Raw genomic sequence first — 17,538 nt, 5'->3', positions numbered from 1 at the left:
GGCAGCATTTGTACATCTTTACTATAGAGTTAATCCATCAGTTTTTTTTTAACTTCTGACACTATTTTAACTGCAGAAAAATGTAATGTGGTTCTAACATAATGACAAAAAATGTAAGAACTTGTGGCAACTATTTCCACAAGCGAATTTAGGCCATGTGTTGATCTGCCACCATGTAACTTTAATGGAAAGTCTGTGGAAACCATAAGTAATTATTTTAAAAAAACATCTTTTTACACCATTTCTCTGGGGATTAAAATACTTCTTGCTGACATTATAATTAACAATAATGACAAACTCTGGAAATTTAATCCCTTAAATGACACTCCTAAAATACTGTACGTACTGACCTGGAAGCATGCCAACAAGTTGTGGTCGACAGCCACAGGTGGCCTAAAAAGATTACCCTTGAAGTTATAATTAAGGGGAAAAAATCAGCTTTTGCTAGCTTGGGCACTGTAGGTTATAGTGAAAAAGCTCAATATTTCTTGTATGGTCAAGAGTATCACTGAATTAACCAAGCTTATACATTTTTAAACTTCATTACAGCAAATAATTAGGTAAGCTAATGGAATAGCTTTCGCATTGGAAATTGTAAACTTAAAAAAAGGGAGAATTTGTTTCATTTATACAGGATGTTAGTGAGACTACATCTGGAGTTCTGAATTCAGTCATGGTCTTGTCTAAGGAAGGATAGAAATGCCATTGGAAGCAGTTCCGAGAAGATCAACTATACTCATTCTTGGTATTGGTGATATCTCTTATGAAAAAAAGGTTGGGCAAACTAAGCTTATATCAACGGGAGTTCAGAAGAGTAAGAGGTAACATTAAGTCAAGGTGGGCATGGAAATGTTGTTTCCTTTTATGGGCAAGTTCCAAACTAGGAGCACTGGTTAAAAAAGATGTGGGTTACTCCCATATGACAGAGATGAGGAAGATTTTTTTCTCTTCAAATGTTGTGTGACGTTTTACATTAGGCAGGAGTGGCGGAAAAGCCATTGAATATTTTCAAGACAGAAATGAATAGATTCGTGTAAGACAAGAAAATCAAAAGCTATTGGAAGTTGAGGGGAATGTGGTATTTGAAATAGAGTCAGATGAGCCACAAACTTATGGTGGACCAGGTTCAAGAGGTGAAATAGGCAAAAGTGAGGACTGCAGATGCTGGAGTTTAGATCAGAGCGGTGCTGGAAAAGCACAGCAGGTTGGACAGCTTCAGAGGAGCAGGAAAAGCGACGTTTCAGGCAAAAGCCCTTCATCAGGAATAGAGAATTTGCTCCTCGGATGCTGCCCGACCTGCTGTGCTTTTCCAGCACCGCTCTGATCTAAACTCAAGGGGTGAAATAGGCGACATCATCTCCTATGTTCATATTTTTGGAGGATGCTTATTCTTGTGGAAGAGTTGAGAACAAGGGATCATAGTTTAATAACAATGGGCCAGGGACAGGGACAAGGCAAAGCATTTTCTTTCAGGGGGTGATGAGTCTTTGGAGTTCTCTTCCTTAAATGGTGAGCTGGAGAAGAATCTTTGATGATTTTTAAAGCAGATGTAAATAGACCCCTGAAATTCCATGAAAGGTTGTTGGTGTAGTTGAGAGTGTTGAGATTACAATCAGATCAGTCATGGTCTTAGCGAATGACAAGGTTACAGGGGATTGAGTGACATACTCCTGCTCTTAATTTGTATGTTTGTATTCAAAATTATTTCCTAATTCAATTGTTTCTCCCTTCAAAACGATAAGGAACAGCTACAGAACTGTACAGAAATTCCAAGTGCATAGTGAGAACCAATTTTACAGAAATGTTAAATAAATGTAAATAAAGTAGGAAACAAAAATACTTACCTTAAATATTGAAGTTCTTTCCCGATCAACTTTACGATTAATATATAAGTTTCCATTGTTCTTGTTTATTTCAAATAAGCCATGTTCCGGATCTTGATCAACTCCAGGACCCATAATTTTATACCACAATGAATAATTTTGTGTTTTGTCATTTTGAAGCTAGAAAATGAATCAAGTTTATAGTAACCTGATAATGTGTAGCCCCTGAAAATTGAGAGGAATCTGAGTGGTTGGGGGTGTGGTGTCAACAATGACAACTTCTGCACGGATAACTGCATGTATTCTAATGCTCGAGATTAAGCATTAATACTGTACATAGACACTTCACTAACATTGAACCCATGTATATTTAATAAAGCAGTATAATCTGATAATAATTTAAGCATTAACTTTAACCAGTTATTTTTAAATACAAATAATAGGGTTATCCAATTTGTAATTTCTGCATTGCACTCCAATCACACAAAGATTGTTTGAAATTTGTTGTGGCAATTTGATAGTTGTATAAGTATTCCTAAGTAATGCTCTGAAAAAAAGATATGCTGTTGAAGCTATTTGTCTTACCTTCATTAAGTCAATTTTTAAAATTTGCTTAGCCAATGTGGGCATTACTAGAATGGGGCAATATATATTACCCATCTCTAATCGCACCAAGAGCATTTAGGAATCAACCACATTGCTGTGGATCTAAAGTTAAATGTGGGCCAGACCAACTAAGGATGGCAGATTTCCCTTCCTTGAGGACATGAGCAAACCAGATAGATTTTTAAGACAAGCAATAGTAAGTACCTGGTCACCATTAGGTCAGCTGTGTATTTCACATTTATTTTAAATTATATTTCACCAGCTGCCTACAGTGAAATTTGAACCCACATCCCCATAAAGAATAACCTGGCATTCTAGAGTACTAGCGCACTGACACTCCCAGTGCACCACCACCCCCTCAGATAAAAGAATGCCACATTTCAAAGGGAAAAATAATTTCAATTGCATGAGAAGAGGATACAGTTCTGTTGGCAAGCAGATTTTGTTTGATCAAGTTCCATTAAAATAATTGGAATTATTAGACAGAAAATCCCATGATATTGTTTACATTTCCTATTGGGAACACACGATTGGATAAATAACTTTTGTGTTAGAAATTGTAAGTTAAAACACAATTTCAAGACTATGTTGATTTTTGTTAGTTTTAATGGTGCATGCTTTCAAATATTTTCTGAATTCTTACGAACTTCCCTCTGTAACACTCAATCTTGATTGTAAGGCTGGTGAGATGTTTTCTCACCACCTCACAATGGAGTATTCAGTCAGATTTGAGAATAATATATCATTGATTCTATTTCCTATTGTATTACTTACCTGGGCAACAAATTTAGGGAAAGGACCTTCATCTTCTTCTGTAATTTCAAATGTGGCTAGAACCCATGCTCGTTTGCAACGTCGCAGTTGATGTGGTTTCAATTCCTTTGAATTTCCCGATCTCGGGTCCTGAAATGCATTTTTAATGACTACCTTTTTTTTAACCATGTGTTTTTCCTTTTGTATTATGCAGCTGCTATACTCTATTAGAAATATCCCTTTTGTAGAGAGAGGGAGACAATATTTTAATGTCATCAGAGCTGCTCACTCACATACTGGATCAATCTCATTTCTGACAGATGTGATGAACTCTGACATCTAGCATTGATCACTTCATTCACATTGGCTTCTTTGCACCTACTGATGAAACTTGAACATTTCACACAAAATAAAAGCTAAATGATGATCAAAATGGGGAATTAAGTTCTGACTGTTTGGTTGGTAGCCTATTGCTATAATGTCAATGACAGTTACAAACACAAGATAACATGGAGTTACACCAAAGAAAATTTACTGTCGTTGAGTATGATTATGAATGTGCTCTGAATTTTGAAAGTCCAATTTTTAAATAGCACATCAGTAATCCTATGAATTGAATTAAAACATTATAATGTGTTGGGGGATAATTATCCGATACAAAAGAACATTAGAAATTGTTTTCAGACTGTGCTGCCCATCAGTAATTTACCAATCAATGTATTAAAATGTCTCTGGAGTTTTCCGGTACATAGAGGGAAGAATTTATTGCACGTTCCTTTGCCCTAACCATTCCTTCCCTAACAGACTGAAAGCTGTTCCTTTTGTAACTTCTTCATCTGCAGTAGCAACAACATGATTGTTCCTAATTCCAAATCCACTTTGGGAGTTAGTGTGTAGACACATAGGCTTGACTCGCCCTTGCTCTGACCTCTCTATTCTGTTTGTAAGAAAAGATTGATGAAAACTAGAAGCTAAATTTGATGAACACTTACCATCAACTCAATCTACTGACATCTTGTGAGGAGGTAGCCCAATTCCTCCTCAGTGGGGAGGACAGGAGAAAAGCAGGATGGTGTGTCCTGCTGGATGCCATTGTTCTGAAATATAGACCCTAAACCCTAAGGTATTTAAGGCTCAGCAATTACAGGGCATGTACTTTTAACTTACTTTTACTGATGCTGAGGTTGTGAGTAGCACTGTTCTAGAATTTTGGCATCTGGTGGTGTCAGCAAAGGGAGGGCAGATGAATAACTGACTGATGTATAAAGTCAGTTGTTGCAATGCAACAAAAGCAGAAGATGCCGGAAAAGCTCAGCATCTGTGAAGACAAATCAGAGTTAACATTTCGGGTCTGGTGACCCTTCCTCAGAAGTCAATCTACCTGAGTTCCTGGGTAATTCTATTTTTTTTTAATCATTAATTTAATCGGGATGTGAGCATCACTGGCAGGCCAGCATTTATTGCTTATACTGAATGTCCTTGAGAAAATAATCAGGAACTGCTCACTTGGAACTTCAGCTATCCATCTGCTGTGAGCTAATCCTCACTGCTGTTAGGAAGGAGTGTCCAGGTTTTCCCCCAACAAGGACAGTGCAGCCATGATGATATAGGGCTGTCCAAGAAAACATGATGATAGTTTGCTAATAATCGATTCATCTATTCAAATGCTGAAACAGTTGCAACCCAGAAAAAAGAACATTGCTTGATTAAAGCTCTTCCATTCTGTCATTACATAATATTTATGTAGAAAAGTTAAAGAAGTTTCAAATACTTTCAGTTTCTGCTATTGATATTTCAAAGGATTTGAATGTTGGGCACATTTGTTAAACTGAGTTAAAGCATTCTGTGGTGAATCAATGACTTTTTTTAACATATATTCTTTTGAAGGTTAATTGGAAACAGTGTATCATCTCTGAATGGGCATGGAAGTACCTTAGTTTGACCTGGATGAAATGAAAGATAATGAGTATCAATGAAAAGATGCAATTTGGGATGAGACACATTTCAACACAACTTATCTTTCAAAAGGCTCCTTCATCAGGATGATGATTCCTGACATCCCTCAGGTACCATGAACCAGGTTTTTTGAAAAGCCAACCCAACACCATAAAAATTGCAGAGAACTAAGATATGCCAATCCCTACATTGGAACTGACCAGGGCAATAGCATCACCTATGGGTTTGGAACCCCAAACCATCCTTCAAGTACACTGTTGAAAATCAGAGACTCCAGGAATGAGGTTGGAAATCCCAGATTTGGGTCTGTACCTCTATTTTCACCTCTACATAGAATCTCCATGCTCCCATGAAAATCCAGCCCATATACTTTCAAGTCAATATGGTGTGTGACTAAGAGGAAGACCTGCAGGTAATCATGTTCTCAGGTTTCCACTGTCCTTATATTTGAAGGTGGCAGAGTTCACAGTTTCAGGAGGGACTGTTAAAGGATGGATAAAGGTAAGTTGCTAGTGAATCTTGTAGGTGGTGCACTCTACACCAGCAACAAAGGCAGGCAACAGCTATCTTGAGCCTGCTACTGGCTGCCAAACAGTACAACAATCCCAATGACACTAGAAGAGGTCACAAGAGAAAATGAAAGTCCAACATTCCAATGGGCACAATTAAGTCCCAAAAAATAACAAGAACATGAAGATTCTTGGACTTCAAGCCAACAAAGGACCTTGGAGATTATGACCAGCCAGCCAAAGAAAAAAAAATCCACAAAACTCATGCTTTTTGAGAGACAAAAATTGGTGCATTATTAACTTGGAATTGATTACTAAAATAGCTGAACAAGGGGCCAGTATCCTATCACCAACCACCCTTTATTTACACATGAACTAAACATGGACTCTCACCAACCAGCTTAGTGCCAGTCCCTACAGTGAGTAGACTCTCAGAGACTCCTGTTTATGTCTATCAGCCAGGGCTCCCTGATTGGTCTTGGTTAACAGAACTAAATAAGGGATCTCATACTCAAAAAGATCCACATGGCCATGCATGTTCCAATCACTACAGATACCTATTAAAAGTTAACTATGTGCCTTTATCGGGAGCAGACAAATTGGATTTATTCCATGATTTAATAAATAAAATAAGAATGATTGAAATACTGTAAGATTATGAAAATAGTACATACCCTTGTGGTCTGAATGATTGATTGGACTACTGGATGTATCCCCCTCTTTGCCTCATTCAGCTTTTCTTGATTATGTGACAAACAGTTCATGAAAGCAAGCTTGCAAAAATCATAATTGAACAGGTCACTAATAAAGTTGCTTTATTTAATTTACTACTGGACATTATAGTGTACATTTTCAATGCATTATCAATATTAAAATGTATTAGCAATTGTTGAAATATGTTTACCTGCACACTTTATCTGTGTATAATAGTAGCAAGGCTATGTAATGCCGAACATATTTGTCCTTTTAAAGGTGATAATGAACTTTTCCTTTGAAAGCTGAATTCATATGATAATAATACCTACACATTGTTGTTAAATATGAAATTGGAGTTTTGTTGTTCAACAGCAGTGAAGAGACAGAGATATATGACCAAGTCCATAGTATCCATAGTATCCTGATCTCACATGTTATAGTTATAGCTGTTCTATTTCAACTTATGATCAAAGAGGATAGTACAACGTCTTTCAAGTTAGGATGTGTAGTAGTCTTGTTGTTTTTGAAGAACAAGGAGCCTGATTCTGACCAGACACTGATATGATATAAATATCATTTGTCAGTTGTCAGCTCAGGTTTGGATGTTACTTAGCTTCATTGAACAATGGAGTTGTGGGACTCATTAGTGAATAGCTGCATCCTTAGACTTTATCGAGAGAAAATTATTAATGAAGTAGTTGAAGGTGGTGAGGACAAGGCAGATTCATAGAGAAATTCCATTTGAGATTTCTTGTAATTGTGGTGTCTGACCTCTGACATCCATGGCCATCTTTATTTGAGTCAGTATTATAGAATTGCAGAAGTGTTGCAGCACAAAAGAAGGCTATTCTGCCCATCATAATGCACCAGCTCTTCAAATAGACATCATGGCTAAATTTCACTCTCCTGCTTTTTCCCCATCCTCTTGCACATTGGTCCTACTTTAATAATTATCCATTGCCCTTTTCAAAGCCTCTATGGAACCTGCCTCCACTATATTTCCAAACAGTGCATTCCAGACCAGAACCACTCGGTTTTTTTTTCTTCTAAAGTCACATTTACAGCTTTTCCAAATACTTTAAATCCATGCCCTCTCATTCCTGAACTTTTTATGTGTGCAAACAGTTTATCCCGACTTACTCTATTTAGACCCCTCATGATTTTGGAAATTTGGCTGAGCGTCTTTCTCTCAAAGGATGACTATTCTAACCTCTCAAATCTCATCCCTGGCATCATAATTATAAATTTCTTCTACACTCAGTCCAATGTGTTCATATCTTTCATATACTGTTGCACCCAGACTTTACACAATACTCCACCTGATGTTGAACAAGGATCTTACGCAAGCTCAGCATCCCTGCCTTGCTCATGCAGTCTATGTGCCTATTAGATTAGATTCCCTAAATTGGAAACAGGCCCTTTGGCCCAAAAAGTCCACACCGAACCTCCGAAGAGTAACCCACCCAGACCCATTTCCCTCTGGCTAATGCACCTAACACTATGGGCAATTAAGCATGGCCAATTCACCTGATCTGCACATCTTTAGACTTTGGGAGGAAACCAGAGCATCCCCACACAGACACAGGGAGAACATGCACACTCCACACAGTTGCCTGAGGCTGGAATTGAACCTAGGGCCCTGGTGCTGTAAGGTAGCAGTGCTAACCGCTGAGCCACCCTGCCACCATTAGTAAAGTCCAGAATATTCTAAAGATTATTAATAACACTCTCCAACTGTCCTGCCACCTATAATGATCTGTGTATTTATACACCCATGTTTGTCTATTTCTCTTCTCCATTTAGAATTTTACTCCTTATTTTATATTGTTTGTCAAGGTTCTTCTTACCAAAGCACATCACCTCAAAATTCTCTGTATTAAACATGATTTGTCACCTAACTTCCACTCCACCAATATGTCTATGTCCTGTTGAAGTTCTACATTGTCCTCTTCACAATTTACAATGCTTCTATGTTTCATATCATTTGTAAACTTTCAAATAGAGCTCTGTTCACCAAGATTTAGATCATTAATACATATCAAGAAAAGCAAGGACCCCAACACTGACTGCTGAGGAACTCTATTACAAATCTTCCTCCATTTCAAAAATAATTTATTGACTATTATTTGCTGTTTTCAGTTATTTTTTTTTCCAAATTGCTCCTGTTCTTTTTATTCCATTAGACATGACTTTTCTGACAAGTGTGTTATTTGGCACTGTATCTAATGACTCTGAAAGTCTCTGTACAGTACTCTGAATATCCTTTATTGCTACATGCATTCCTTAATGAAACACAGTAAATAGTGCATACTATCACTCATACATAAGTGCCTTTCACATTAACGACATCAACACCAACAACACTACCAAAATTAACTCTTTCTGTTTACTTCTTCAAAATATTCTAGCAAATTAGTTAAGTATGATTTTCCCCTAATCAATATAACTTTTTCCATGTCTCTACTAATTCTACCTCCCAGTCGGGAAACACTTTAGCAGTCCGGGTCATTCGGCCTTGGACCTTTGGGTGACCATCCTCCAAGGTGGACATTGGGACAAGCAACAAAGCAGAGTGGCTGAGCAAAAGCTGACAGTAAAGTTTGGTACCCATGGAGATGGCCTCAACCAGGACCTTGGGTTCATGTCACATGACAGATGATCCTACTGCACAATACACACACACCTACATACTCACAAACCCACGCAGATCCTCCTTCATACACAAATTTTCTCTCAAATGCACACACATACACCTTCTCACTCTCACCGACATATGCACCCTCCAACACATACTCCATTATACTCGCACACACACATACGCACATATACACACACACACTCTATCACATGCACTCACATGCACACTCAATCGGTCGCTCCGACATGCACATACATATAAGCTTATAGGGTGAATTTAGTTTTGCAGACTTACATTTTATTTTGCTCAAAAACTGCATGAATCCATGTAAAACTATAAAACTATACTGAGGGTTTGTCAGTCTGAAATAGCATTGGGATACAGACAGACTTCACATCTATTGTTTAAAAAGTTGAGCTATCTTGAGAATTTAATTCAAAAGAAGTTCTGGGGTTTACATATCAAAGAAGAGAAACCAGCATATCCCATTATAAAAGATGGAAGTTTTAATCTAAAATTGCTTACTGTATCACATCTCCATGACATTGGACTTCTTTGGTTATAAATTCTGTGAGCATGATCTTAGCCTCCACAACCACCTGATGAAGGAGCAGTGCTCCGAAAGCTAGTGCTTCCAAATAGACCGGTTGGATTATAACCTAGTGTTATGTGATTTTTAACTTTATCTTAAATAAGTGTTTCTAAAAGCTTCCCCACCATTGATATTAAAACTGTTATTAGTGTGATAATTTTTACAATCTTTCTTGAACTAAAGCATAGTGTTTGAAATTCTTCAATCTTTTGTCATCTCCACATGTCAAGGGAAGACTTAAAGATGATCAGTACAGCTTCAATTTCTAGTCTTACTTATGTCAGTATACTCAGATGTATCTCACCTAGTATGGTGTCTCTTCAACTTTAAGTATCAACATTTTGTCAGCTTCCTTATTGATTTGAACCATTCCCGTGATGGAGGTTCCTCATCTAGTACTCATTTTATACCATAGTCATACACTGACTCAATTTGTAAATCCCTTTCTAGGTTCCTAATTGGCTCTGCTGTTACCATTTTTTTATTACTCATGTTGCCAAAGAAGATTTTGGGACACCCTTTTATTTTGACTGCCAGTCTTTTCTCATAATTCGTGTTTGATTCACTCACATATTTTACTTTACCTCCTCTCTGAACCTCTCTTTTTCTTTTGATTCTCAATTGTATTTTCTGTGTGATATCTGTCGTAAGATCACTTTTTCTCCTTTATCTTAAATTTGATTTTCTTTGTCACCCAGGAAGCTCTGAATATGTTCATCCTATGTTTTCTCTATTGAAGGAATATATCTTAAGAGTATTGAATCATCTCTGCTTTGAAGATAGACTATCATTCAGTTGCAGTTGTTCTCACCAACCTTTCATTCATTCTGGTGAATTTCTGCTCTTATTCCACTGAAGTTGGCTCTCCACTGATTTATTTTTTCTTACTCCGGATTGACCATTGTCATTCTCCACCATCATCTTGAACCTTACTATAGTATGATCACTATTTCCTAAATGTTCCCCCACTGACACTTGACCTATATGGCCTACCTCTTTTTCAAGAACCATGTCTAACTGTGATTTATTTCTTATTCTTGAAACATTTGCAACTCACTGGTGCTTACTGTGTCCTTGTCTATATTTAGGTAATTAAAGTCCCCTATTACAACTATTCCAAAATATTGGTATAGCTTGATACTTTCCCTGCAAACTTGTTCCTCCACATCTTTCCCATTATTTATTTGACTATAGAGTACATTGGGCAATGCAATCGTACCCTTTCTGTTCCAGACAAATTGATTCTGTTCTCAAATCCTCTAAGACAGCCTCTTTCTCCAATACTGCAATGCATTCCTTAACTAAGACGGCCATGCCTTCTTCTCTCCTTGGAGAAAGTGAGGACTGAAGACGCTGGAGATCAGAGCTGAAAATGTGTTGCTGGAAAAGTGCAGCAGGTCAGGTAGCATCCAAGGAGCAGAAGAATTGACATTTAGGGCATGAGCCCTTATTCAGGAATGAGCCCTTCCTGAAGAAGGGCTCATGCCCGAAACGTCGATTCTCCTGCTCCTTGGATGCTGCCTGACCTGCTGCACTTGTCCAGCAACACATTTTCAGCTTCTTCTCTCCTTCCCTTGCTATCTTTTCAAAATACCTTTTACCCAGGAATATTTAACACACAGTCTTACCCTTCCTTGAGCCAAATCTTTTACCACCCCAACATCATATTTCCACACAGCAATCTGAATCTGAAATTGCCCAATCTTGTTTGCTATATTTCATGTATTTACAGACATGTACAGCAATAATGATTAAGACATCATTACTTTCTCCCATATTCTGATTTTGCTGATTAATTCACTTTTATCTGTGCTACTGTCATCTGTTTTTCTAATTATTTTGTAAACACTGGTGTTATTTTCTAAAGTTCTCTCTTAGCTATCCCACCCCAGCCAAGTTAGATTAATGCCTTTGCATCAGCACTAGCAAAATGCCTACAGGCGTTCAGTCCCAGCTGTACAGTCTATCCAAACCTGAATAAAAAAAATGGAGAGTAGTTAAGAAAATGGACTTTGTTGTATCAAATGGCAGAGCAAACATGAGAGGCCTAAAGGGAGAAACTGAGGACAGCAGATGCTGGAGATCAGAGCCAAAAAGTGTGATGCTGGAAAAGCACAGCTGGTCAGTCAGCATCTGAGTCGACATTTCAAGCATATTCCTGATGAAGAGCTCATGCTCAAAACACTGACTCTCCTGCTCCTCACATGGTTCATGAGAGGCCTAAAGTCAATGACTGTTCCTTTTTATTTGTTTTATGGTTTATATCAACATGACTGCATTGCACTGACCCCATATCAAAACATGAAAATTCAAAATAGGAGCTTGATGGGTTATTTGATTCTTTGAGCATGATCCACATTCAACAAGATAATAACTCATCTTCCAGTTCAACTCCAGTATCTTGCATTATTCCTGTGTCCATTAATTCCCTTACTGTTCAAAATCAATGGGCTTCTGTCTAGAATATTCTCAATTGCTCAGATAGGAAAATAATCATTGCGATAATATGGCCTGGAGATGTACATCGAGACAACATGGAAGTTCTGACTTATCTAACTGAGAATAAGCTGGGAAGTTAAACCTTCTCATGAGCAATTATCTAGCATTTGAAACCATCCAAAAGGTCCCTATAACAGGTGATCATCCTACAACCCAGGACATTACATAACCACCACCCTGATCGCCTATCTGGCTAGCACCCTATCGTGCTGCCACTCCACCTACCCTTTAACTATGTGCCATCCTACCCAGAGTTCTGCCTTCTATCCTGTTACCCACTAAGCTCATCTCCTATCCCTTACACATTTACCTCATCCTTCCCCCAGGTCCTTATCCATTTCTCTCCCTTATCCATGCTCCCTTACCATGAATTACTACATAATTTGTTTTAATCATTGAATATTAAGGAAAACTAATTACACTAATAATTATTAAATAATATTGCTGTTAAATGTTTAACATAATCAAGAAAATAATCAAAAGCTATGCAATACCTGAAAAATACAGCAGACGCTTCATTCAACTTACCTTGCAGTTCAATTTTCTGTACTGCCTGCTGCTGCTTTGAAAGGTCATTTGACACTCCTGTGCCATACTGTGGAGAGGGTGGCTTTGTTTCTGCTGTGCAGCATCATAGCCTCCCTGCTTTTCTACTCCAGTGAGTGGCCAACGTTGGAAGATTGGCCATAATAAACACAGGCAGCTAAGTTGGTCATTTTTTTATGCAGTTCTGATTCCAGTCTGACATTCTGAATCATTTATTGACTATCTACAGCTGTCTGAGGTAGCGAATTTGCAATATTCATGACTCTACAAGTGAAGGAACTTGTTCTCATCTCCTTATAGACAGCTCCTTATTCTGAATCTGTGACTAAGTGTTCTAGATTCTGTAGCCATTGGAAATATTCTTTTTCAACATGTATCCTGCCAACTCCCATATGAGCTTTGTACATATCTATTATATCTCCTCTGATCCTCTAAGCTTATCTCAGACTCTCCTCAAAGGGTAGTCATCATATGCCAGGAACTAGTGCAATACATATTTAACTTACTTCCTGTAGGGAAAGTGCTGTACATGTTGATCTATACATCAGCCTTTGAAGCCTCCAAAAATTATTCCAGAAACAGGAATTGACATTTTCATCGAGTATAAGATGTTAACTGCTGGTTTGCTTGCAGTTGTCATTTGGAAATGTTACCAAAAGATAGCAAAAAAACCAGTAATTCATTTAAATTGCTGTGCCATAGTTTATTGAATAAGGTAATTGCTCAGTGATGTGTCTCATGGCTCCCTCATGTATTTGTAGTTATCTTTACCCAATCGTAACACTGTTATGTCTGATTCCAGCTTCCGCCCCTCGAACTGCAGGATAGATTCTATTATGGTCACTGCCCCATAGGATTTCATTCCCCTTAATCTCCCTAATTTAGTCGGATTCATTTACATTATCAACTGCAGAATTGCTTGATCTTTACTGGACTGATCCATGAACTGCTCGAAAAGACTAACCTGTAGACGTTCATGAATTTCTTGAGATCTGCTACCAACTTGGTTTTCCCAGTACACCTGCATATTGAAATCCCCCATGATTATTGTAATCATGGCTTTCTTACATGTCTTCTCTATCTCCTGATTTATTTTCTGCCCCACATCCCAGGAGGAATGTATATAACTGCCAACAAGATCTTTTCTCCTTTGCGGTTCTTCAACACTGACTCTACATGTACCAACTCCAAATAACATATTGCTAACAATTCAATTTCATTTCTTACTAACAAAGTAACCCTGCCCCCTCTGTCCATCCTCATGTCCTTTTGATTGAACGTGTATCCTTCGATATTTAGCTCCCAGCCCTGATCCTCTTGTAGCCGCAACTCTGTGATGTCCACAGCATTGTACCTGCCAATTTCAATCTGCTATACAGGCTCATTAACCTTATTTTATATATTGCATCCATTTAAGTACAACGCCCTTAATCCTGTTGTTGACTGTCCCTTCTCATAGTTGTCCCTCTGTCTGCTGTGCCTGAAGTTAGATTTCTCAGCCTTTCAATTACTCTGTCCTATTACTTGTTCTGAAAACTTTAAATACTTCTGCTAAGTCTTCCCCACTTTAACATTTTCCATGCAACTGAGTTCACCCCCACATTCACTATTTTGTTTAAAGCCCTATCCAAAGCCTTAGTTATGTGATTTTCCAATACCCTGTTCCCAGCATGATCCCATCGGAACAGCTGCCTCCTTCCCCATCGTTGGTACCAAAGTCCCATGAATTCAAATGCATTTCTCCCACATGAATTTTTGAGCCAAATCTTATAAAATCATGAGAGGCGTGGATAGGATAAGTAGACAAGGTCTTTTCTCTGAGGTGGGGGAGTCCAGAACTAGAGGGCATAGCTTTAGGGTGAGAGGAGAAAAATTTAGAAGAGACCTAAGGGGCAACATTTTCAAGTAGAGGGTGATGCATGTATGGAATAAGCTCCTAGAGATAATGGTAGAGGCTGGTACAACAGATAAAAGGAATTTGGTTGGGGATATGAATAGGAAGGGGTTAGAGGCCAAGTGCTGGCAATTGGGACTAGATTAGGTTAGGATATCTAGTCGGCATGAACAAGCTGGACCAAAGGATCTGTTTCCGCGACGTACATCTCTATGACTCTGTGACTCTCTAACCTTACTGACCCTGTACCAATTAGTTTGTGGCTCAAATAGTAATCCAGAGATTATTATCTTTTTGGTTCTGCTTTTTAATTTAACCCCTAACCACTCATACTCCTTCAGCATAATCTCTTTCCTCTTTCTACATATCTTGTTGCAACCTACATGGACATGACAACTGGAGCCTCTGCTCCAAGTACCTCTGCAGCCAAGATGATATACCCTGAACCAGGGCACAAAGAAGGCAGCACAGTTGCTGGGGCCCTCAAACCTGGCTACACAGAACAATGTCTATTCCCCTCACCAGTTTTCAAGTTCAATTCCATCAGCTGTTTTTATTTACTCATTCACAGAATGAGGGTGTCGCTGACCTTAGCAGCATGTGTTGCCCATCCTTAATTGCCCAAAGGGCATTTAAGAGTCAACCACATTGAGATGACCCTTTAGTCACATATAGTCCAGACTTAATAATGACAGCAGTTTCCTTCCCTACAGAATATTAGTAAATCAGGTGGGGTGTCCCAACAATCAGTACATGGTCATCATTAGGCTCTTTATCCCAGATATTTGTTGAATTCAAATTCCATCATCTGCCATAGCAGGATTTGACCTCAGGTCTCCAGATATTATCTGGGTCTTTGGATTAACTGTCCAGCAACAATGCCACTAGGCTAACACCTCGCCTTATTGTGGAACTTGAGTCTATGTTCTCAGAACATTAGCCTGAACCTATGGATGATGAGATGAGTAACATTAATGTGACCATCTCCCCTTTTGGTGTGAGAGCAATTGGATGCAAGTTTCTCTCTTTTATTTTCTTTCTTTTATTTTGCGGATAGTTGGCCTATGTTTGCTCCCTTCTTAGACATAAAAGAATTTGGAAAATTAATAATGTCTTTGCACCTACTTAACTTCATGTGCAGGTTCTGTGGTCCACTGGATTTGTTGCTGTTTAGTCCCATATAGTACTAAGTTTTCAATTAGATTGATTTCTTTAAGCTCCTCATTCTCACTCGAATTTTGGTTCCATTACTTTCATTATGTGCCTTGATTACCTCAAAAATCTGTCACTCTTGGTATTGAATTTATACATTGACTGAATGTCCACAGCTCTCTCACATAGAAAGTTCCCAGGAATCACAGTACTCTGAAATCACTCCACATGCATCATATTTTTAAATGACTGAACCCTTATCCAAAAACCACAAAACATATGTCTCGACTCTCCAGCCAAGGGGTGGTGGTCCAAGAGACAAGCCAGCAGAAAATACACCCACAAAGGAAGCAGCAGTGAAAATCACAGTGAAACACAGTAAACTCCAAAACATGAATCTTGTCCCAAAAGGTATATATGTTTGCTTGGGAGCAGACACCAGTCACAGAGTAAAACTGAGAATCCACCTTTTTTGCTATAGTAACCTATTTTTCTAATCAAGCTGCTCAGATATATTATTTATACATAGGGGAAAAAGAATCCATCTCTCACATAGTCATATAATTTTATTCAGGTATACAATACTGTGCCAGTTTAAAATTACATTTTTCTGAAATACATCTATTTTCTGTAACATGGATTCTTTCTATCAATATTATTCACTCACTATCCCTTTCTTAATAGCTGGAATACAAATGAGACCCTTAAGAACCAAAAATCAGAATCCAACATATACAGATCTGCCAACATAAATTGATATTATTTTGATATCAATTAGCATTAGTAGTAATTGAACAATTAATTAGCGTTAAAAGTAAAGAAATCACAAAGGTTCAAGATATATAATACTTACTGCTGAAAAGCATAGTAATACATTGTGAATTCTCATGTTATATGGTAACGCAAGGAACTTGTAGCAAGGACCAAACAACAGAACCACTGAGGCTTACAAAGTGGATCGGACAATTACTATCCTTATCTCTGAGAAAGCAATGTGAGTGTATGTGTGTAATTACATTGCCTGTGTCATAAAAATTTAACAGACAGCTAAATGTCAAAAGTTACCACACCTACCAGTTTAAATGCCATAAATTCACACATTTTATTGCTAGTTAAATGTCTGATACTTCTGCAAACACACCATGATGTTCAAAAATCTCCAAAACAAGCTACTTTAAGCAATTTGTATCCGATGTGTCGCGTCTGTTTACCTAGTATAGAATGTGTGACAGAAAGGCAAAATAACTATAAGGCTGGTCAGTTTGATTTCACCAGTGGACAACATACTAGAATCAATCCTGAGAGACAGCATAAGGCATGACTTAGGTACAGGTTAATCAGGGAATATTGACATGGTTTTTTCAGTAAGGGAATGTCATGTCTTATTAATTTAATTAAATTTTTGATGAAGTATCAAGGAGGATTGATGAGGATAGTGCAGTGGATGCCATCTACATGAATTTTCATGACATTCAACCATGTCCCATATGGCAGACTGTTCAGAAATGCAAAGTCTCATTGGATACAGGGGAATGAGGTGAATTAGATCCAAAATTGACTGAGCAACAAGAAAAAAAAGGTAATGGTTGATGGATATTTTTGTACATGAAAAACTGTCTCTGTGGCATTCCAAAAGGATCGTTACTGGATTTCTTGCTGTTTGATGCATATATAAATTATACGGACATAAATGTGGGTGGCATAATTGAAAAAAAGACACAAAAATAGATTGTGCAGTTGATATTGAGCAAGATAGTTGTTAAATCCAGAATAGTATCAATGGTTTGATTGAGTGAATGGAAGAGTGGCAAATGAAATTCAACTTGGAGAGGTTTGAAATAATACATTTTGAAAGGCAAATAAAGTTAGGGAAA

General features: G+C 37.9%; 1 protein-coding gene across 1 annotated transcript in view; it reads right to left on the bottom strand.

The window, feature by feature from the left end:
* The window catches only part of LOC132822656 (cadherin-like protein 26), a 55,628-nt gene extending 41,968 nt beyond the window's left edge, over window positions 1-13,660 (bottom strand). Inside the window, exons 1-3 of the mRNA XM_060835903.1 lie at window positions 13,583-13,660; window positions 3,204-3,332; window positions 1,845-2,003 (exon numbers count right to left, since the gene is read on the bottom strand). Of these exons, the coding sequence (XP_060691886.1) occupies window positions 1,845-2,003; window positions 3,204-3,332; window positions 13,583-13,660 (366 nt within the window). The remainder of the gene's footprint in view (window positions 1-1,844; window positions 2,004-3,203; window positions 3,333-13,582) is intronic.
* Window positions 13,661-17,538: the final 3,878 nt, after the last annotated feature.

Source organism: Hemiscyllium ocellatum, chromosome 15 (genome assembly GCF_020745735.1).
Source record: "Hemiscyllium ocellatum isolate sHemOce1 chromosome 15, sHemOce1.pat.X.cur, whole genome shotgun sequence".
Taxonomy (NCBI): Eukaryota; Metazoa; Chordata; class Chondrichthyes; order Orectolobiformes; family Hemiscylliidae; genus Hemiscyllium; species Hemiscyllium ocellatum.
This window is presented reverse-complemented; position numbering and strand designations above follow the sequence as displayed.